This window comes from Porites lutea, chromosome 4, assembly GCF_958299795.1.
Source record: "Porites lutea chromosome 4, jaPorLute2.1, whole genome shotgun sequence".
Lineage (NCBI taxonomy): Eukaryota > Metazoa > Cnidaria > Anthozoa > Scleractinia > Poritidae > Porites > Porites lutea.
Window position 1 is genome coordinate 43784687 of NC_133204.1, and position 22813 is coordinate 43807499.

General features: G+C 38.0%; 1 protein-coding gene across 3 annotated transcripts; it reads left to right on the forward strand.

Annotated features, from left to right (window-relative positions):
* Positions 1-1531: 1531 nt before the first annotated feature.
* Positions 1532-22454, forward strand: LOC140933724 (alpha-1A adrenergic receptor-like). 3 transcript variants are annotated; one of them, XM_073383342.1, is made up of 2 exons: positions 1532-1798; positions 19601-22452. In XM_073383342.1, exon 2 carries the CDS (start codon positions 19634-19636, stop codon positions 20663-20665), a length of 1032 nt encoding a protein of 343 aa, XP_073239443.1. In that variant the 5' UTR covers positions 1532-1798; positions 19601-19633; the 3' UTR covers positions 20666-22452. The 3 variants fall into 3 exon arrangements, with proteins under 3 accessions (XP_073239443.1, XP_073239444.1, XP_073239445.1); XM_073383343.1 differs by having other exon boundaries at positions 1793-1907; positions 19601-22454; XM_073383344.1 differs by lacking the exon at positions 1532-1798 and adding an exon at positions 4116-4135 and having other exon boundaries at positions 19601-22454.
* The last annotated feature ends 359 nt before the right edge of the window (positions 22455-22813 follow it).

Below are 22813 nucleotides of genomic sequence, written 5' to 3' on the forward strand. Positions count from 1 at the left end.
GATTCCACAATGTGGACTCCAGAATCCAAGACTGTCTTGGGGCTACCAGGGCCGCTCCAGCCGTTTTTTCACACGCGTGTGCTCTCGATCTTCTGTCTCAAATGCTAAAACAAAGAGACTGCACCTGGACTAATCAAGATTTAAAACGAGCAATCTGGTTTGGCTTTACAAGAAAAAAAACTTTTGTTGTCTCTTAACCCACTCACCTGATAATCTTCGTCTGATAAGAGACTGATAGATCCAAAGGTCAGATTGCGAAATTCGTGCGCTGTGAAAGCACGGAAGTGTTTTGCCTAAACTCGAACGTGACCGGGTCAGATAGCAACATTTAATTCTTAGTTTTCTCTTCCATAAAACACTGAACAACATTCAACTTCTTGTCTCCCAAACAAAAAGGGAAGAAGGACACTTGATCGCAGGTAACAACCACTCCAGGGCACCTTTCCTATGGTGATCATCAGAACGCTCATATCCCATGGGAGAGAAACCCAGGAGTTTTGGGTGGTGAAATGCCCCTGAGACCCTAAATCCCTTGGCCGATTTGGAACCCCGGATCTGGTCTAAAATCCCCACCCGATCAGCTGCCCGATCCCCGACTAACTATGACATACTATAAACACCAGCGTTTTCATACCAATGATCTGATAAACGAGCCGTAAATTATATTACCGTATTCTATGCAAAAGAACGAGGAAGCTAAGCTTCTTTCTTAGAGTTCCTCTTTTGAACCTTGTATCTTCGGCCTGCAAGATAAGAAGGACTCCAGATAAATGTACGCCCGTTGGGTACTCCCCCAGAATAACTATACTCTTTTGTATCTTGGGACTGTTCTAGAACGAGGTATACATGTGCGAATTGTTCTTTGATCGGGGTATAATATTTCGAATAGATGAATGGCTCACAAAGACAGCCACTGAGAAAAATATTTACTTCCCTTCAAGAAATGAAAAACTCCAGCTCGAGGGGGGCAGGAAATGAGTTGGGCACCGCAGTAAATGTAAAAATAATAGAAGAGGAGGATTACCAAGCGATGGGTGGCCGCTTCATCGATCATGTAATGATGTAAATAAAGAAATTACAATGGCCATTCCCGGGGGGAGGGGGGTACTTCCTTATAAGAGGCTAGTGGGGCTGTGCCGCTGGATGGGGTGGCATTTTCACGACTGGATTGACTATTATGGGGTTGCATTTTTAATAGAGTCACTAGAATGGGGTCGCACATTTTTGTTTTTGGGTTAAGACAGTTCTTCATATTTACGATTCACAAACATACAAGAATGTTTGTACTGTTGGTGAAAAGTAAAGTGTTCTTCATTCAATATAAGTTACATACATAAATAGAAGGTGACTAAGTTGGGATCGCGAAAATTACATATTTGCCCAAAAGTGACCAAGATGATTTCTATTTAATTGGCCACGGAATAGACTATAATGGGGTAGGGGCTCTGAGAGACCAGCGGCATATACCATGCAAACATTAAGCTAAGTGCCTCCCCCGGGGCTATTCTTGATCCGGGTCTTTAGTCTTCTGACAGCTTTCGCGGTGGCACTCGTGGAATCTTTCGCTGCAATTTGAGTTTATTTCACGTTGTGTTTGTGTTTGCTGGTCTAATGTGTTTATTTGTTGATAATTGTCTACCGTTTCACATTTCTGCACACCATCACGCCAGTTGTCTTGATTAGTCAGTGATGCCCAGATAAAATTCCGGACGAATCTCTTTAGGGGTCAGTCAAATTGAAGCAGCATTACTTGGTCCGTCCGTCTCACACGAATCTGATCGTTTCGGATTTGGACGAGGTGAGTGAATAGAATGATGAAAAGTATATGTGGGTGGCTAATTCCTGCCAACTTCTTCCAAGTGAGTTATTTTGTTGAATCCATTGATGCGCCGGTTTTTTAAAAGAAGGTATGGAAATCATTTATAATCCCAGATCTTGTTATTTTCGATATTTATTAACGTACAGTCTTAAAACTTTGATCCCATAATTTTTAAAACAGTTATCCGAGTGGAATATCCATAACAGCATATGCGATTGGAAAAAAGGCTAGAGAAGATATTTCGCTTCTTTGCGCAGTAAATGGAAGCTACAAACTTATGTACACTTGTCTTTGTCAAATTGACAAGTAGATCATGAACGAAAGCTGCGAAAGTGATCTGCCGAGAAAGACGAGACAAATCTTTTTGCTGGTTTAATTTTGCACTGAGTTGTTGTTGAATTTTAACCTGCCAGTATTCTTCTCTGGTCCATCCTTCCTTCAAAACTTTGTAAATAGTGACTTGGAAGTTGTCGGCAGTGAAAACGGGAAATTATTCAGTGTACATACTTCCTGTTGAAAATTGGAAGTGACACGATGTTTTTGTTGAGCCTTGTTTACATTTTCTCAATAAAAACATAATGCGCTCTCTAATTATATTACGCAGTTCGCCAATTTTATTGTATTAAAGGCCGGGCCGGATTATGAAATGGATTCGACGACATTCCTTTCCTCGGGGATTTGATTGGAATCCGCTATCTATATATATCTCAATTGTAAGGCTTCTTAACTCATAAGACTTCACTCTGTGCGTTAAGTAAGGCCCGACGTTCATCACGGACCCGGAACAAGTCAGTGCCGGAATTACCGGATTACGTAGAAAAGGCAAACAGTTTAGCGATGTGCGGAAAAAAGAGAATGTTAGAAATGGATTCCATGTGTGGCGACTATTAATACGGAGATAAAAACTTACGAGCGATAGGTTCTGACCTATCTACAGCAGGTTGGCAGCCGGGTCCCAATGACTAGCCAAAAGAACGTCTGCGTGGGATGCTAAGCCCCCCCCCCGGCCCTCTCTTGATTATCGAAGGTTTCGGGGGAGCCATTTTGAGGGGCGCCATCGTCGACCAATTTTCTGTTAAACTGAAACAGAATTTGGATTAAGTCTGTTTAAATTAATGCTGAAAGTCAAGTATCTACGGCTAGTAAAATATCGAAGGGTTCTTGGTAGTCTGCGAGTAGGCTTTCTTAGTGCGTGCGAGCGACGAAAGTGAGACAGGTTTTAGTCTCCTTGTTTTTGTCCAATCCCCCCCCCCCCCCCCCCCACGAATTGTACCGCTTTCGAGAAACCGGCGCGAAACCAGAAAGGCTCTGGAATTTGGAATTTGCCTTTCACGTTTTTGTGACGGACTTGTATGAACAAGCTGTTTCGTTCGGTTCTAGCTCCGTCAAAGCTCAAAACAAGGCGTATATTTTTGGTATAAAAAGTGGGAGACGACGTGAAAGATTTTGCCTTTGTTGATTGTTTTCATAACCTCAATTACCGCAAAATATTGGCGGAACATCCTGAAAATGTTAAAGTAAACAAGGAAAATTAAAAACCTTTTGCATTGCACTAAATACAACAACGGAAATAATGCTGTAATCGAGACAAGTGCATTTTAGGCGGCATGGAAACTTTAAAGAGTTCAAAGAAAGCGGAAAACCAAGAATTCTACCTGATAGAAAGAATGATAAAAAGTAAAGATATTTCTTTACTGAAAAGGCTGCATTTTTTTCATAATCCCGCCTTTCTGAGGGTAAACTGAACATTTGCTGGGTGGTGGTGAGGTCAGGGGGAATCTTGGTATCGTGTGGCTATGATCTTCATGTTTTTAATTGTCTTATATAATGGACCAAATTACAAAACACTACTCTCTACTGACGCTCGACTTGAAATTCTGTTTCATGCACTTATCAGTTTTTAAACTAAATGATTTGAGACACATGTGGGACAGGTTTTTAGGTTATCTCGTTAGGATTAGCCTATTTACAGCCGCCTGCCCTCCTCTGGAAAAGACGAGAAAGGGGCCCGTTTTCCCATTTCATTTCATGAGAGGAGGAATCAACATATTGTTGCTAATTGTTGGTGAGATATAAGCGACGTTCTGCTCTGATTACTCCGTACAAATTCTTCTAAATTTGACCTGGAACTTATAAAGTGTACTTTATGTACGTAAAGCTTATATATCCCCTAAAAGGAGAGTACCGAGACAAGAGCGGCATATATGGACCTTTTTAGCCGTTTTATTTGGGAAATGTTTCTACTGGAATTAGTTATGCATGTTTGCAAGTCGGAAGATTTTGAGGGGAAAACAATGGTTTGAAGATTAGATAAAGGTGAGGAAAAATATAAATATGAACCAGTGTTTCTTATTTGGCCTAGAGTAAAGAAAAAGCCTACGTTTAATGTCCAGAATACTTGACGCAGATGCTACCTTTGTGCCCCTCTTCTAATTCTCACCCCTAAAAATGTCAAAAGTAGACAAAAAAAATTTACAATAGATAAGAGCTAAGTTTCAATTGAAAGGTAGCCAGGAGATTAGATGTAGCCGCAGAGATATTCTTTGATGTCCGGTGTTTACTGATCAATTAGCGAAACAAATTGTCCACAATACACCTATCGACGTGCAGCAAGTTTATTAATAGAGAGGGTCACTATTTTAGTTTTAAGTTAATTTTCATATGCTTAAGAAATAGCCATAAACGACAATGGGCAAGATGTTTGCATGCAGATCGATAGGATTTGTCTTATCTCTTACGTATATATAGGGCAATGACACTGTAATGTAATTTTAACCATCTCCTGCTTTTTCCATCATCTCGGTACTTATGGGTAAAATTAGGAAAACTGGAAGGGACTGTGACGACTTGTGGCTGGAAGACGTGGAAATGTTTATCATAATGACGACATCCAAATCTTGCGACAAATGAAATCTTAAATAACAAAACAACATAGACAAAAGCGTCTTCAGTTTTCGCGATACTCTGAACGGTCAAGCCGCCCTTTTTCGGGGATTAATCCTTGTGCATTACAAACGCGTTTAGCCCGGGTCTTCTTTAGCTTTAGTTCTCACTCTTTTTAAATTTTGAAAAATGGCTTTCATCAAATAGCTAAATATAACAGACATATACGAAGCCAAGAAAGTGCCATCGTTTCCCTTTTCTTTTTTCTGCCATCATCTCGACTTTGTTGTCGAGTTTTATGTTACGACATACGAATTGGTTTCAGTGTGTGTTTTTAAAACTGTTGATATTATATTGGGCCGGGGTAGCAAGGGAGGTTGCAAAACTCTATAGAATGAATGCTAATTGCAAATCACAAACCAGGGTGATTTACTAGACTGCAACTCTCCCCAGATCCCCTCGCTCCACACCGTTTCCTCAGTGGCAAGAAGCGAGGAGGGACGGCTGTAAACGTCGTCCAAGCTTTTTCTGTGTTCTTCCAAAATCGTGCGTGGGGTTTGACACTAACACCATAGAAACTTTTAAAGTTTAAAGGAACTTTTTATTGGAATAGTCACTTTATTATATATGCAGTTTTATTATATAAACACGAGTGTTTTACTGGAAAAAATACCACTCGTAAAATTCATAAAAACAACATCCGGGACCCGAGTGGTTTATTTTCCATAATGATCGACGACGTAATTTTGGTCATTTCCCTCTATTATTTTATCGCTCGTTCGTAAAATATTGTTTTGCCACTCGAAAATAAAATTCATATCTTCGCACCACCGTGTAATATCCTCTATGTAATGATTAAATTTTGAATGATATATTTCAGTTTTTATAAAGTAATTCATATGCTATTCGTATTTAATGGAACCTCGACAAGTAAACAATTTTTAGCTTGGACCACTTTGGTGTTACACAATACGACACTGTGGTTATTCCCTTTTTGTCTATGAGAATATATTTAGAAGAATATCGAGGCTGAAATTTGCAAACTTTTATGAATATTTTAAGAATAAGCCAAAGGTTGAGAGTTTGTAGAAAAGGATTAAATTTTCTGTGTTGAAAATCTGTAAATACAGCACAATTATATATGTTTTGAACTTAACAGTATAAAATTATTCCTCTCACTAAACAGCAGAACAGAGATAGATCTAGTCACAGAACATTGACAATGGAAACCCCAACTCATTCTGAAAGCGAAAATGTCATAAGCTATGATTTAAGAATAATTCCAAAAAATTTTCAGCCTAACATTGACAAAAATTAAGGATATTCAGCATGGGCCGGAAAAACAACATTCTCATATAAAACAAAAGAGTGTATACTGTTGATTATCAGCTTTTTAAGCAGGTCAAGAGTGTCTAAGGGGCTTGGTGAGTTAATAACGAACAAAAGGTTTGAAAAGTAGATAATTTGAGACTTATACAGCTATTTCGAGAAAGGTTGTCGGCTAAAATGTGCCCGCGACAATCCCGAAAGGTAATATGGGATATGATCAATACACCGTTCTTGACACTGTAGCTGTCCAAATTTCTTTTATTGCTTTCCTTTAGCACGCGCAAACATACGTCCACGGCCTCGTGTGCCATTATTTCAAATTTCTTTGAAGAACAGCGAACTCAAAACCACCCACAATACCTTTCGGGATTGTCGCGTACACTTTTTCCGACAACCTTTCTCGAAATAGCTGTGTGCGAGACTGACGTGTAGTATCCAACGTTACGACACGATTATAAACGCGAAAAAGTATCCTCACATTCTTGCGCCTAACGAGTTAACAAGAGCCCTGCTCTGTGCACGTGCATGAACAACATGTGGTCATTTTTCTAAAAGCAAAAAATTTAAACATTGGAAGCCATGTAAGGGTCGGGTTTTCGAGGTCAAAAATGTAATAATGATTTAATAAGGAACAAAGACCTCGGCCCCAATGAACTTAAGTTACATATTTTTGCTTGTACAAGTTCACTGACCTTACGTGTATGGTGTATACCAACTGTTGACGAGTTTTTAATTGGCTCAAAATTAATCTGCGGTCGAAATTCCCAATAGAGAAATCATCAACCCAACGCCTTCTCAACCTTTCGCTATCTTTATGCTGTGTATTGAAAATGCTCGTTCTTGTTTAATTTATGCACAAGACATTGCCGTCAGTTCGGCGAAGTAAATTTGACAGAGTTTGAAGGGGGAAAGAAAGGGGTTGATTAACGCTTTTTGCTAAGTTTTCTTCGCATCAATTAAATTCCCAAAATAATGGGCATGCTCCAGTTATTTTATTTAACACTACATTTTGACATTGACATTGTCTCCTGTCGTCTGTGGAGCGGTTGCTAGGGATGGCATAAATGACATGGACTGCAAAGTCACCAAAAATTATTATTGTTAGTGCTACCTGATGGAATTTGTTTCATATCTTCTTCATATTAAACACTACAGGAGAGGTTTTTGTATGGGTAAAGCCACTGAGTAGTGACTTAGTAAAAAATGGACCTTAAACAGCAATATTGCACTTTTAATCCCACCTTTTCCTTCCACTTCAAACGCTGCCAACCCAGACTAGAGTAAATTTTAAATACCTACGTACTGAAAAACCTCTCTGTTGGTGTGGAAAAGCTTCACTGTTTGCTTTCCTGTTACCGGTTATAATTATCACAGAGGCAGGTGGAAAGCTTTACTACTTTGTTGAAACAGCACAGAAAAGTGTAATAACGACTACAATAAGCTGGATGTCAGAGACCGTTGTCCGATTCTATCGTTTTTTCATGGAATATTCCAACAGTCCAGTCCAGTTATTTTGGTCTCAGATCTGGATTTTAAGCTTCCAAATTCTTTTGAAAAGCTAATTGCTGTTTATTTTCTCAGCTGTTCAACTTTTTTTTTTGACTGACATTTCTTGGTCAGGATTCACAAAAGAAGCTGCGGCTATCTTTACATCAGAGAAAAAAAATGAATACAATGCTTTTAATGCATAAAAAGGTTTAATTGCGCAACGTCAAGTACTTAGCTCTTCAATAACATACTTAGTAATTCCATATTTAACTATGAAGAATATTATTTGTATTGGCTTACTTATAATGCGATTTTAAGACAAGATAGAGATTTAAGGTAAATACCAGTGTTAACTATCCAAAAACTAATTACCTCTTGTATGATGAGAAATGACAGAGTTCAAAGTGAAATAAGTAGTTTTCTGACACGTTCTGAGGCAGCTTGAGGTGTTATCTTCTAATTATGTGCTACTAGCCGTTTTTGAGAGTGTTGATGCAACCTCACGTAGAGACCGTGTAGTTTACCATGTTAATTTGTCCCACATGTGGGAACCTGACGCTGTCTTGCGAGATCAAGTAAAATGGCAAATCCCTAAGTGGTCCTATGTAAGTCCCGCGACTCGTAAAAATCCACTGTCATGCTATTTTTATAGCAAGGAGTAAGAAGAATCTCATATTAAGCAGTCTTATATCTCCTTGATTCACGGGCCTGTTGCGCTACTGAGAGGATAACCGTTAAACCCTCTGTCAAATTTCACTGATATTCAGCCCTTTTGGAAAGACCATAAAATTGTCCGAGAACATCATAACATAATTGAAAAAATATATATATATTGACACGAGCTGCTACTTACCCTGACTCGTTCTCAGTCGTCTCTTTTGTCTCCTGATTAAATATTAACGAGGGTTGCGCTTGGAAGATACTCGAGGAGGGAGATGGGAACGAAGAAAACGGGAGACGACTGACAGATCTTGTTTCTAACATGGCGGTCGAAGTAATGGCGGATTTAGGGCGAAATGGACTTTTTCAAAATAGACCATTACATCTGGTCTGTTAGAGCGAAGCTTGCGGGAATCGTCTATCCTTCCCATCGTCCCCTTCGCCGAAATGCCGTAATAGTCTCCCGCGACCGTTCCATAATCGCCTACATATGATAAGAGACGACTGGGAACGAATCAGCTACCTGCCATGTACAGAACTAAGTAAGTAACTAAGTACATTTTTGTGAAACTGTTTGAAACCCTTTTATATTATCAGCGCCTATATTAGAAATGTGAAAGCAAAACTATCTTGGAAACCTTATAATTCCTTTGAATGACATTAACCACTGTTTATGGCCTTTTTGTTTTACGAAACTAGCTCGATTACATCACCCGCGGTACCCAGTGGTATTGAGGGGAGTGGTACGCTAGTGGAACTCTTATGAAGTTAAACACTTACTACGTCTTGTATTCAAATTAAACTCGTAAGGATCTAGGAACAGAATCTTTTTTCAGCTGTAACTGAACCAAAATTTTAAGGCTAGTTTTAAAGGATTCTCAGTTTAGTGCCAGGAGAAATCACCCATTTAAACTTCTTTTTTAAATGTGGGTTTACGTCTAACCTTTTGTCAATTATCAGCTCATGTACGGCGTATAGTTAAATCTCTAAAGAACGGATAATGTAGCAATTTCGCTTTTGTATGTTTTCCCCTTTTCGGAAAGGCTTCAGTCAGAAGCCAAGGTAAGTCAATTCAATTCAAGTCAAGTCAATTCAAGTCAAGTCCCAGATTCAGTGTGATATATCAGCCACAGAATATTTGAAAAATGGATATAAATACGTTATCATGTGCTAAACGGGGATAAAACAAACAATAATACAACAGCAAATGTGGTGGTATAAATATTTAAACAACGATTATTAGGCCACCTGCATCTGATTGCATTGGAATACATTAGCGATTTTTGCAAGCTTGTTTTTTGGACACTCATATTCGGGGTTTTTTAGAGGATAGAAAATTTGAGAATATATTTTTATAAATGGATTGAAAAGGATTGAAATTTCTGTGTACAAAAAGTTCCGTAAGCATAGTATAGTAGTAGTATAGAAAGTGACTTTAAATAACTGCTGAATAGTTTACATTTTAGTGACATTGAATGTCAGAATATCGCATTTTGAGGTTTTATTTAAGTACACAAGACTGAACTCAGGAGACGGATTTATTAATGGATTAACATTTATCTCAGTGTGGCAGTTTATAAAACTAAAACCGAAATTATAAATCAAGCTGATATTATATTTTTCTCTCGACGGGACGTTCATCTCAAATGGCTTACTTCAAGGCGGTCACGTGGTTTTAAGGTACATCCTGATATTTTGTTGATAGTCTTGCGAGCGTAACGACAACAGCAAGAAAGATTTCCTGCTATTGAATGATTGAATTTGGCAAGTTCTATATATGTATCTGAGCAAAGTCCTATCAAGAAAGTTCCCTTTGTAAAATGTAACTTAACCGACATTTTTTGTGAAAGATCGGAATAATTAGAGGTCTGAGGCGTACAATTTGTTTTTTGATCGATCAGCTGCTGTTTTTCACGCTAAATTTTCTCAGATCGTTCAGAGCCTGAACAAATTGCTTATCACAAATATATATATATATATATATATTTTTTTTTTAATGTTTAAAGCGTTTTAACAAGCGTGTTAGTACAGTCCATTTTCGGTCAGATCAAGAGCTTATGTGCAGAACACAAAAAAATTAATCTCAAGTCTAAATCGGTTTCAGAGGCAATTTCTAATATTTGGACTAGCTACCGACAAGCATTTTAAAAGTAAAAAAAAGGGGTTTTTGCCATAATTACGCAATGAACCCTTTTCAGATAACCGAAACGACACTCAAAATTTTCGTACTATCAGTTAGCACATAGTCTATTTTGCCAGACGACACAAGGTCCTCGTCATCTGAACAACACCAACAACACCGTCAAAATTGCTGTTTGTCTTTTCTTAGTTTCCGAAAGCCTGAAAAAAACAGAAAACCAATTAAAAAAATCGATGAAAATGAATAAACAGAAAAACCACCCAAGGTAAAATTTTTAAAAGGAGTCACTGATTCTCCAGTGAGCAATTAGTCAGTTGCGTGGCAGATCGCTTCCAACTCTAGTTCTAAGCCGCGTTTAGACTAATCAGATCACTACTTAATTGCCATATATTATGCAGGGTTTGCAGAATTTAAAAGTCTGGCCGGTACGAATTTTTGAAATGTTGGGTTGATAATGAAATAAATATGGTATAGATCTAAAGTTCTGGGCTACGGGCACCTTTCTGAACAGTGGTCGTGAGAACGGTCATATCCTTCGCGTGGAGGGGTAGGGGTGGAGGGGTTTGTGTGCGATTTATCCAACTTAGTAATGTTCAAGACCATAAAAGCATTTTTATCAATACAATGTTATGTTGTTTTTGTTAATGTGTTGTTTAACTTTCAGTACATAATCATCTGTTGGTTCAAAGCGATTCGGGTTATATTGGATGTACAGCTGTAATTAAAACTGCAAATCCTTGATAATCCGTTTACACAAGAACATATTAATTAAAAAACGTTTTTTTTAATGTTCATGGCTACCCACAATGAGCTATTGAGATCTGCTGGCGCCAGTTAGACCACATTTTTGCGAAATTGCCCTGTGCCATGTTTGATAGCTCTTAGCATGCCAAAAAGGCTTATAAAGGATTATTATACAGGATTGGCAATGGTGAACGAAGAATTGCTCCAAACAATATAGGGTTTGTGCCCAACTAACTGTTTCCTTGAATATGAATTAGAAATAATTAACTTGAAGTGCCGAGTAATGAAAACTTTTCAAAGACAATTACAATCATTTTAAGACGTTAATCTGTAAGCGATAATGATAAAGTTCCATCTGATATTGTGGCCTGTTTATAGACTTGCCCTCAAGTTGACTTTTTGGAGCGACGAAGAAAAGCAACGTGACCGATGACCCAATCAAAACTTTTAGAAAGTCTAGCCTGTCACGGAAAACTCGCCGAACCTAAGAGTCCCATACTTTTCAAATTTGCTCTGATATGTACGCATGCGCCCACTACATAAAACTCACGGGACAAGATCGGGTACCACTGTCTTAAGTCGTCCGCATGAACAACGATTAGTAGAACACATATTGCTCCTTCAAATTCTTCCAGGTGGTTCCTAAACCTTCCATCGTTTTAACCACCTGATGCAACTTTCATCAAAGCTCGCACACTGTAACAAGGTGAGCCCAAATCTTTGCTGTTTATCAGGCTAGATAATGGTCCGCATTTGTCAATTTCCCTCTGGACTAATTGGCTCGAAGGGCGAGCATACATCACCAGCGCATGTCTTATTTTAGTCAAATCGAAGAGTAACATCGCCACTTAAAAAAAGGAGTCCAAAAGCTGATTGGTTACAGCACTGAACTAAAGTTTCTTTCGTTTGGTATGGTACACTGTTTAGTTTTTAATGTTCTGTGGTGCTTAATTGACAACATACTTCGCAGACGTAATTTCAATTTTGTCTGCAACGCAAAGACTTCTTGAGACATTGTCACAACAGAGGCACCCAACGACTGCTTTCTGTGAAATATCTGTTCGGAGAAGCAAATATTGCCTAGAATTTTTTATTACTTGAGGACGACTGCGCATGCGTATAACTAATGCAGCAAGGTTAACCAAACAGTTTTTTGCCTTTTCACATTCATTTATCACTGTTTACACATTGGAAGACCGTGAAAGCCAGGTAATTTATAATGAATTATGCACTCGTATAAAGTATTCAGATGTAAATGGAGTAAATAAGTTTGCCATTTACTTGTTTGTTACATTAACAATTTTTGACGTGTTTTTACTAAATTTAAAGTAAAAAGTAGAAGCATAATTTCAAACAACAACAAGAATTTTATAAACAGCAATGAAATAAATAACACTACCTACATTTAGCAAAAGCTATTTAAGGCAGGCAGAGTGGAGAAATAGGCTATTAGAAATAGCATTATTTCGCGAAAATGAGCATAATTTTGAAAAGAATCGGCCACTGCTAGTACCACAATATGCAACTTTTCAACTAGCACAGTCGACAAGGGCCTGCAAGTTTAGGCAATCGCCTGATTTTAAGGAGGCTATGACTACAAATTGCGAACGATCCACAATACGGATCTGTTGGAATTGACTGATTCACATAATCACTCCGAAACAGACCACCGACCGAACAAATAGACCTGGCCCGTCAAGGAAGGAGTATGTTGTAGCTGCGGTGAGATTTTACATTTCAAGCACCCGCTCATTTCGGCGGTAAATCGAGGGCTTTCCATTAGTTGCTCGAGATCTCCTGAAAAGGTTCCAGTTATTTTCTCAAAAAGTTTCGCAAAAAAAGTCAAAAGTTGTTTAAAGAAAAAAGCTTTTTTTTGCTGCTCTCTTCCTTTATTTAGTCTGATGCAAAATATGCAAATTGTACAACAAAAGTAAGATTTCTAAGCATTTTTGTGCAATTTTGGGGCGTAATGAGGAGCCCATAACCCACAATGAAAACCAGAAAATGTAGGAGTAACGATTACGCATCAATATTAATATTAATTTTGCAAAAAGTCTAATATGAGTTAATACAATTGTCGTCAGAATGACCTTCTTCACCGCACCTAAGACACTTCTGTCAATCGAGTGGGAATGTTGGTAAACGCTAGCTAGTTTCCATATCTCAAACCGCCCTTGGATACCTTGTGATGCCTACACAAAGAAATTGCATATATGTATACATACATGAGTGAGCCCTGACTATAGTGATTAGGGTTAAGCACTACAAGCTGCTGAGATATTTCAGAATTGGTAGAAAACTAGAGAAAATTGCTCAGAATACAAAAAGTTGCTCGAAATACGAAAAGTTGCCAAAAAGTTGCCGAGCAAGTTGTGGAAAGCTCTAGGTAAATCACATGACCGCCCGGACTTTTAGAGAAAAAAAGAGAAGTCTGTTTTACCACTTCATTTTAATGTCTACTTTAACTTGGATAACAGGGAAAGAGCTCGATTGGCCGTGCGCAGCCTGAGCACTAGTATGGCGCGAGCTTTAAAATCCGCGCGACGTCCACGCAAAAATAAAACAAACATGACCTCTCAGTTTCGAGTAGACAAACGTAAAATAGTCGAAGTAAATGGTGAATGGAAACTTTAAAAAACAGCAACAACAACAACAACAACAACAACAAAGACAAAAGTAGACTAACCCTGAAGGAAGCAATATTGCTGCTTCTAGCCTTAAGTTCACGGTCAGTGGAAAGATCTGAAAGATCGAACCAAGTCCTGAACAAACACTAGAGATTGTCTTCACCGGCGGAGCTCCACGGCCACTTTATTTCTCTTACATTTGATTTGTTTAAGGAATTCTAGAAGTGGCCTTAAGGTAAGATTCAGGCAGTGTAAATTTTTTTGTTTTGGCGACTCTGTCACATTGTTAAAAAAACTTACCAGAAAAAGTGCTGGTTTTCAGTGTCACGCCATTCAGAATAGATCGAAATAAAAATCAAAACCGTTCAATAGATGAGGTCCAGAATCTGGGAAATGAAAGGACGTACATATACAAAGACCCTCGCCAAGATTTAGGTCAGAGGAATATTTCGTATACGAGATATCCTAAGAAATATTTTACCCAAACTTACAGAGATTTGTATGGAGACGCCATGCTGGTGCTCACCTGGATGAGCTCCAACATGGCGGACGGAAACCAACAGAAACATCTGTTACCGAGTTTTGTTACAAAAGCGTGAATTTATTCTTCGAGAAACTCATAAACATTAAAGTAATACTTTTTCTAATACATGAACTGTTTAGATCACAAAATTTCTTGAAATAGGTCATTTTTTTAACCTACATAACAGCTCTCTTGTCCGTCATGTAAATGCCGCGTCACGCAAAAGCTTAGAAATTCAAGCGTACTCTATCACAAAAACAAGAACCCTTTCGAAGCAAAAATTTGTATGAAAATTAGTTTTCAGCTGCTCTAATGCCTCGTGAAAGTAAAATCTCGGTAGGATCGATAGTTTTTTACGTCGGAATTTTAGTGACGTCGTGTGAAAACCAACGATAGTGTCCTACTTGTTCTTTTTCTTCCTTCCTTCAACGCACAAGATTCACCAGAAAATGTTTTTGCACAACCAAAAATAATTTTTGAGTCACAGATTGACCCTTGACGAAACAGTGGTCGTCCACCGAGAACTAAGGTCTTGTACATGCAGCTGAGGACGTGATGTACGTTTTCTAGATCGGCGCCGTCTTTTACAGCAGACTTTTAACGAAAAACTTCGCCGTCGAAATTATCCCTAAAGGAGAACAAGGTTGAAAAAGTATCCGTTAGGAAAGGCTTCAGTTGCGATCCTTGCACCTACAACCACCTTCTTCATCTCCGATGATCGCCATCCACACGAGTGACTACCACGGCTCTAATTTTGGCTGCAATGGTCAAGTACTTCGAAGAAAACATCCAGTGTTAGGTATAAAAGTGAATCCGCTACCTCTTCTTTTTCAACTGGTGAGACATCACCGTAATAATATTAATAAACGGCTTTAAGAATGGCTTTGGTACTTTGCGAAGAAACCACATGTTTTCAGTAGCTATGTGCATTATGCGCATGCGCGCGTATTTTGCTTTAACGGCCTCGAACCACGCGTGTTTTTCCGATTTTTGTGACGTCAGCGCAGTTAATTTACCGTGAATTTCTCGCGTTTCCTTCAGTAAATATTTTTTAAAAATAGCCTCATTTCTTAACAGTTGCATTACCTTTATAACGTCCTTTTTTTGTTAAAATCTGTAAGAGCTAAATTCCTCTATTAAGAAAAATTACAAATTTCAACATATTGGCAAAACCGTCTTAATGACCCCATGTTTTTTCCTCTTTAAAATGTTAAGCAGTATCGTTAATATAGTGTGGCAAAGTTTAAAGACATTTCACCGAGGGAAATTAGAAATAGTAAGAAAAAATGATCAAAAATGACCAAATCACTGCCTGTCTAAGGATGCGATGTTGCCATGGCAACGGCCTTAATCCGGAAAATGAAACTTGATAAAGGAGCCTTCTTATATGGGTAACCTTAGCGGTGAATCTCGTGAACAAATCGCAAGGAAAAAGTAATTAGATTTCCTTTGGTAATGTATGCTAGATAGCTAGGGTTATTAGTAAATACTCCAGGGAGCCACCTTAATTGCAGCATTTTGTCTGCGGGTGATCATGTATTTCGCTTAACAATCAACACAAATGTCTCTTTCAACTTTTATTTCATTTTTTTTGTCCCATTCTGCTGAAAATGTGTTTTTTTGTGGCCGAAAGAATTCTCATTGTGGACTAATGAAATAATGCTTGAAGTCATGTTTCCGCGATAGACTATTTCCAAGTTAGAGCAGAATTCACGGTAAATACTTATCCAGCTTGTTCATTTACCCTGCTAGAAACCATTTCGTTCAATGGATGCAATTATTATTTGGTCATAAATTTGGAGCATTTTATCTGTTCAGTTTCCTCTGTCTCGCCAAGACGCATTTTTTGTTATTTTATTTTGGAAAGATAATTGTGGTTCTATTAAATATGGCGCCTTAAAAATTACAATTTCACGTTTCATTAAAATCTTGGTATGGTATATTTTCTAACGAGACATTAAGATTAGACCTATAAACTCTAGCGTTTTTATTAAAATTATAACGAATTTTTTTTGAATACAGCATTATAATTTGAGCTATCATTTGACTGCATTTTTTTTGAAGCCAGAGAAAGCGCCATTTAAAAAAAAAAAGTGTTTCCTCATTTTTTTTTTTGCCCTTTAGTAAAATACCTTGTAGCCTTTTACTTTTAGCCAAAGTTTGTTATTTAGCATTCACTTCTTCCTGTTGCCGATTCTAATCAGTTTCGCACTAGGTTAATTTACCAAGCAATTATGGCTAGTTTAAAATCCTTCAAAAAGTGAAAGTGTGTTTTACCGACGGTTTCGGTAAATCATTTCCTCTTTTCAGGACCTCTTTGTGATTAAAATTTAACAGTTTGGAAAAGGGCAGATTATTTATCATTTCACAGCGCTTGAACAGCCATTGTGTACTGAGCTAAATGACTGTGTATTTTGTCTACATTTCCCACAACAACCTATACGCCACAACAAATAATTATTTATTTATAAGAAACCTAGTCTGTTCAAGTTTCCTGTTCGCAGTATATAATCGGATCAGCAATAATTTTAAGAACCGGTTTTGCTTACTTCGTGGCGCTTTGCCTAGATGGACATACTCGAGTTCAGTATCATTCTAGGTGGGAGAAGACGGCGAGTGTGAACTTCGCCCTAACGAAAATGTTTGTCGGTGAGGCTATTTATGCCCCCTCGATTGCTTTGTTCGAAATCAGGTACTTTTTAATAGTAAGCATATTCCTGTCGATGGAACCGGCTTTACAGTAAGTGGATTGCTTCGTAAGTAACGCCAAGATTTCTGTTATATTATTTTTAATTGGTGTGAATGTACTAAATTTTGACCCCTGGGGAAAACACTGCATCTTGCGAATTGCAAGACAAATTTATTTTATCCTTTTTTTCTTTCTCTGCACCAGCTAAGAACGACGATAAGTGTCAACACACAGTCAAGGAGGGGTCGTTAAAATAATTTTAATCGGATTTTTTTCAAGAGCCTTCAATTTTTTTTAAAAGATTTGTTCCGTGATATCTTGCTTGTGATCAATTAAAATTATGCCAAAAGCAATAACTCTTTTCTCTTTGCTTTTGTTCATTACGTAAGCATATCAGTCATTTCTAAATAACTAGGGTAAATAAAGCCTTTAATGTATGAAAGAGAACTGCCTAGAATAAATAGACCTTGCTATAACAAAAGAGAAATGATCTTGACGATGGATGGCGGTGCAAAAAGAATGGCGCCAGAAACAACTGAAAATTGAGCCTCATAAACTATCTGATTGTTATTTTAGAGTCATTACCAACCTTAGTAAGGTAATGTTACGACGGTAGGTTTTTTAAACGTAGTTCCAGTCAATATTATTCGTATTCTAATTTTAGCGGTATATATTTCTCCTCACTGTTAATATTTTTAAAGTTAAGGTGATTTTACTATTTCTGGGTTTGATTCCAGCCTGTAGTGACATTTGTAGTCTTCTGTGTTGTTGATTATATCATTGAAGCAGTAATTTTTCCTAATCTTCTCATGACCAAATATTTTGCGACTCATTTGAAAAATACAATGATGAGACGGAAAAGTTTTCCTCGCTTTTGACCTGATAGTAGTTAGCCTTGATACCGGTTAACATGGTGTTTTTTTATCACTGAAAAAAAAATTAAATAAAAAAAAACACAGACACATTGTCAAAAAACCGGCAAGTTTATGTTACAGCTGGACTATTACCCCTAACATTTTTAAGAGACGGCTAATATGAAATACAAAATAAAGAGTATACGATCTGTCTGGATGAGTAGGCAAAGCCCTTCAATGAACATTTTTTATTCTGGAAAATTTATGGTATTCATATTGTCTTCAGTATTGCCCAAATTCCACATCGGCGATATATGAATAGAAAAAAATTGTATTGGTTTTTCTCTTTCTTTTTTCAAAGCACTTGTACACTGCTCATCCTTTCAATGCTCTGACTTTGGTCGTTATCAATGCTAGTAACAAACCTATAGCAATCATTCAGCAACCCGTTCGCCAATTTTACATTCCCCATAATACACCTTGTTTACCCGCCATTGCTGCAATGCCGGGAAGAAATTGCAATGAATGGTAGGGTTATGCGAAATTGTGAGGAGACGGGACGGCGGGTGGTAGTGGTAGGGGGAATGAAGTGCATTATGGGCAATGTGAAAGTAGCGAATTGAAAGGTATGGAATACAATAAGAATTAGTAGAAGGAGCTAACCATAAAATGGAAGAATTCAGCGAAAATCGTGAGGAATAAGGAGTGCAAATTTACAGTTGATCAATGTTTCGGTTTACATTGTGTCAAAAAGGGAAACATTTTTATATCCGGAATGCAAATAGCAAATATGGACCTTTCGCAGCGACCCATGGCTGTCAACGAAAATGGCTAAATGTGTTCAGGAAACCGGTTGGAAACTGACCCGGTGGCCGGGAAACTGATCTCTTATTCCTCAAGCATCCGACTTCTGTAGAAGAAAATAGTTACTTCGCTTTCAACTAAAAAACAACAGAATATTAAATGAAACAACAACGGAAAAGTCAGGAATGAAAACCTTAATTTAGCATCCAAAAGAAATATTTGAATAGCTTCAGGGCATGACATTTGTTTTACTTAATGTGTAAATACCGGCTGAACCTGGATGACGTCGTCAGTATTTGCTATAATGCAAACATTATTTGGGGAACTTTGAATGTAGAGCCTACTCTAAGTCTTTGGCTTCGAAGGCTTTTGATCTAGATTGATCTTGTAATCAAATGAATGTCTTGTTTTAATTTTCGTTAAAATCGAACAAATGAATTCACAGACGTGCAATTGAGTTATGGCTTTCACCTTGAACTCAAACGAAAACCATTTAATTACACTCTTAACTGGTTCCATCATTAAAATTTATCAATTTAATTAAATAATAAGTGATCCTCTGATTAATTGATTACCTCTCTGGACAAAGAGCCCCGTTTGGAGCTTTTTCTGTCTGTTTAATAATAGCCCTAAAGTGCTAACCTCAATATAATTTGTTCCATGTCCAAGTTTGTTAACCAAAAGAAAGGCGTTAATAACGATTAAGGCATTAAGACATCTTTAATGCCTCCGACAAATTTTTATTGTTAAACAATGAAAGCTATTTATTGCGCTGCAAATTATTCACACTGGCAAGCCAACAACAGGCATATGGTCGATCGTTGCTTCTCCTACATCGAGGAATGATTGTCGGTTAAAACAGGAACGAGCACAAGATCTTTGTTTTCTAGGTCACATGCGGACCACACGTATTTGTGCTGACTTTATTAAGTATTATGTTTAGAACATAGCCGACTCATTGTTCTGTTGATGTTTGTCAAGTTCATTCAGTCATGCAAATGATGTTGATGTTTCTTTTGTTCTGTTTCTTGTACACACAGGCGCATTAAAGTTATCGGCACAAACTTCTCAAAATGTCTGAGGCAGGAAATATGACGGGCGCACCTCCACTGACGGGTATTAATCCCACCTCAAGTAGCATTGTCGCCGCCGTTTTCGTTGGCATTCTTATTTTGGTTACGCTGTTCGGGAACATCCTGGTCTGCGTCAGTTTCTACTGTTTTGCAAGCCTACGGACCATCTGTAACTACTTTATTGTTAGTTTAAGCGTAGCAGATATCTTGGTTGCTCTGCTTGCTATGCCTTTCTGGTTCATAGTTCAACTTAACAATACTGAATGGCCTAGCAACTTTTCAAATGAACTGACTTTATTTTGGAACTGCATCGACATATTCAGTGGCACGTCCTCTATAATGAATCTTACAGCAGTCAGTGTGGATCGGATGCTGGCAATTGTGAAGCCCTTCAAATATCCAAAGATACTTACGCCCAAGAGCGCTGTGATTATCATTCTATCTGTGTGGATATACTCGGCTATTATCGCTTGTTTGAGGCTTATCGAGTGGCCTGGTCGCAGCTATCTACATTTTGTGTCTGCAGTAAGCTTTTTTCTCCCCTTGTCACTTGTTATCGTCATGTACACTGTCATATTTGTCGTTGTGAAAATCCAAGTGCATAGAATTGGATCCACTGGCGGTAAAGATCATGCCACGGAGATGAAAGCCGCAAAAACCATCGCGGTTGTCATTGGTGCTTTTGTAATTTGCTGGCTCCCGTTTTTCGTTATCGTGGTCGGCCACGCCAACCACAAGAAATTTAGTTATCCTATAGGGGTGTATAACATGTTTAAGTGGATGGAGTACTTGAATTCGTGCCTCAACCCAGTCATTTACACCTGTATGAATCGTAATTATAGGCGCGCATTCAGACGCTTGTTTAATAGGGTTTACTTGGAGCAGACAGTTGGAAGTACGCGAAGGGGTTCCGCCGTCAGCATGTATCTTAGCAGACGTGGATCTGCCGTGAATGCCTATCTACGTAAGCCGCGCGCATCTGTGCCTCATACTGCTGTTACTAACATGGATTTACTGTACAGCGAGAGCTAGAAACACAGAAACTGATGATAAAGGGTGTGTTGAAGTCGGGCGTATGGGAATAGTTAGGGAGCTTAAGCAACTACGACGCCGATAAAAAAACAATAGGTTTAATGATCAATACAACAGCTCTGCACGTGCATCACGCTTTTTAGTACATTTTCTTTGACGTCCACTGCACGACTACGACGTGAAACCTCCTAATTTGACGTTTTATGGAGGACGTGGACATGCGGCGACGAATTTTCCTTCCTCTTTTTGAATTGAACCTGAATATTAAGCAGGAAACGTCGCCTGCATTTGACATATTGAGCGGGTCCAGATAGCCGCGGTTAAGTTTGAAAGAACGCAAATTTATTTTTCAACCGACGTTTTCACTGCCGTCGTCGTCGTAATTAGCTTAAGGTCCCTAATATGGGCAAGGAAGTGGCATCTAAATCACAAAGCTTAAAGGAATCTGGAGACTGCCTACCCGTTGAAAACACTCTCAATAATTGAGAGTGTATACAAGAATAAGCTTAGGTAAGATTTTAGTAGCAGTTTTCTTCCTTGGAGGATATCTTGATACTCTAGCTCACCGAAGGAATCAAACCTCTGTGGATATCGCGTACTTCCATCAAACTGTTGGATCTGTGGATTCAGATCCTAAATTGTGATTATTCACGTTTTTATTGTTAAAGTACTGTTTCACAGTTACCTTCTTCCTAAGGCTGATCAAAGAAGTCAAAGAAGGTTCGAACCTCTTTATCAAATCTTTAGGCGAAACAGTTTCAGATTTCTTAACCTGTTTTCGATTTGTCTTTAATTGAAACTGTGTAAAAGCGGTAAGAAACCCGATTCATGCGTCAATCACAAAGCTTACAGTTTATGTGGAAATTGTTCATGTTGTGACAGCTATAAAGGTGGTGATGAATTGAGTATTAATGTCTTTTACTGTCAAAGAGATAACATTCATAATTACGTTAATTTGATCACGAGCAAGTTTTATTTGACATGCAGCTGACTGCACAAAGGTTTTCATGTTTACTGAAGCGGCGGACCTACTCAGCGTACTAAGTTTCAAATGTGTCAAATTGTGACGTCGCTTGGTATGAGGGAATAGAAACTATGTAGAAACGAAATAAGATTTTTTGTTATCCCCCTTTTTCTCTCTCAGTTACATTGCTGCAACTACTCTTTTAGAAACGTTTGCAACACGATTTCGCCTCAAGGGGACAGTAAGGTCTAAGTTTGGTCGAGAGAAGAGGTTAATTACGCAGTGAAGAGAACGAATTGTTTTATTAGCCTCATCTCGATTTATTAGCATTTCACTGTCTACTAAGGCTTAAATAAATATTTTACAGGTTAAAATTATAGTTATTTAAAACCTATGCGAGAATATCTTTCCTACCCTACATATGTACTCATTAAAAAAATGTGCACAGGAGATAGTTAATAATACGAAATGTTGTTTTAAGGATCGCAAGCAAGATGTTTCCATCTTATTTAATTAGAGTAAGATACAAAGCAACGGGATAATTGTTAAACAAGAAAATAACTGTTATTAAAAGGATAATTATTATTGCCTTAAGGCTTACAACTATGAAAACTGAAAGAATAGAAAAGAATAGAGTGCAAATATATAGATTATGAATGGTATTTATACCGATAACAATGTAAATATCGCCTTTACCGTATATTAAAAATAAATTGTTATTAGCTCCTTGCTAGTTTTTTGACACCATATAATGCGGGAGTAGTTCCATTTAGGACTATAAAAATATTTCGACGGTTGAATAGTATTTACATAGCCGGTAATTACTGAGTAAATGTAATCCTGACTTTCTTACATGTTTTTTCTTGTTTCTGGTACCAGCAGCAGATATTTACTTTGAGATGTGATTGGGTATTTACATCAGGGTCAACACCTCTATTGATTGGGCAGTAAATTACATAATAGTTTTAATTCGTCTTCCGGTGACACTCAAAACTGGCGGACTTAGAGGAGGTGGGGTTGGTGCCGCAGCCTTCAATATCCTTGAACAGAGCCACGTGACCACTTGATTGGAGTCCCGCTCTAACCACAAGCTTCATTACCATTTTAAATAGCCAACTGATTTGCCTCCTCCTGTGGGGGCTCTACAGGATCAGCGGTTTAGTCCTCGTTAAATAAGTCTTATA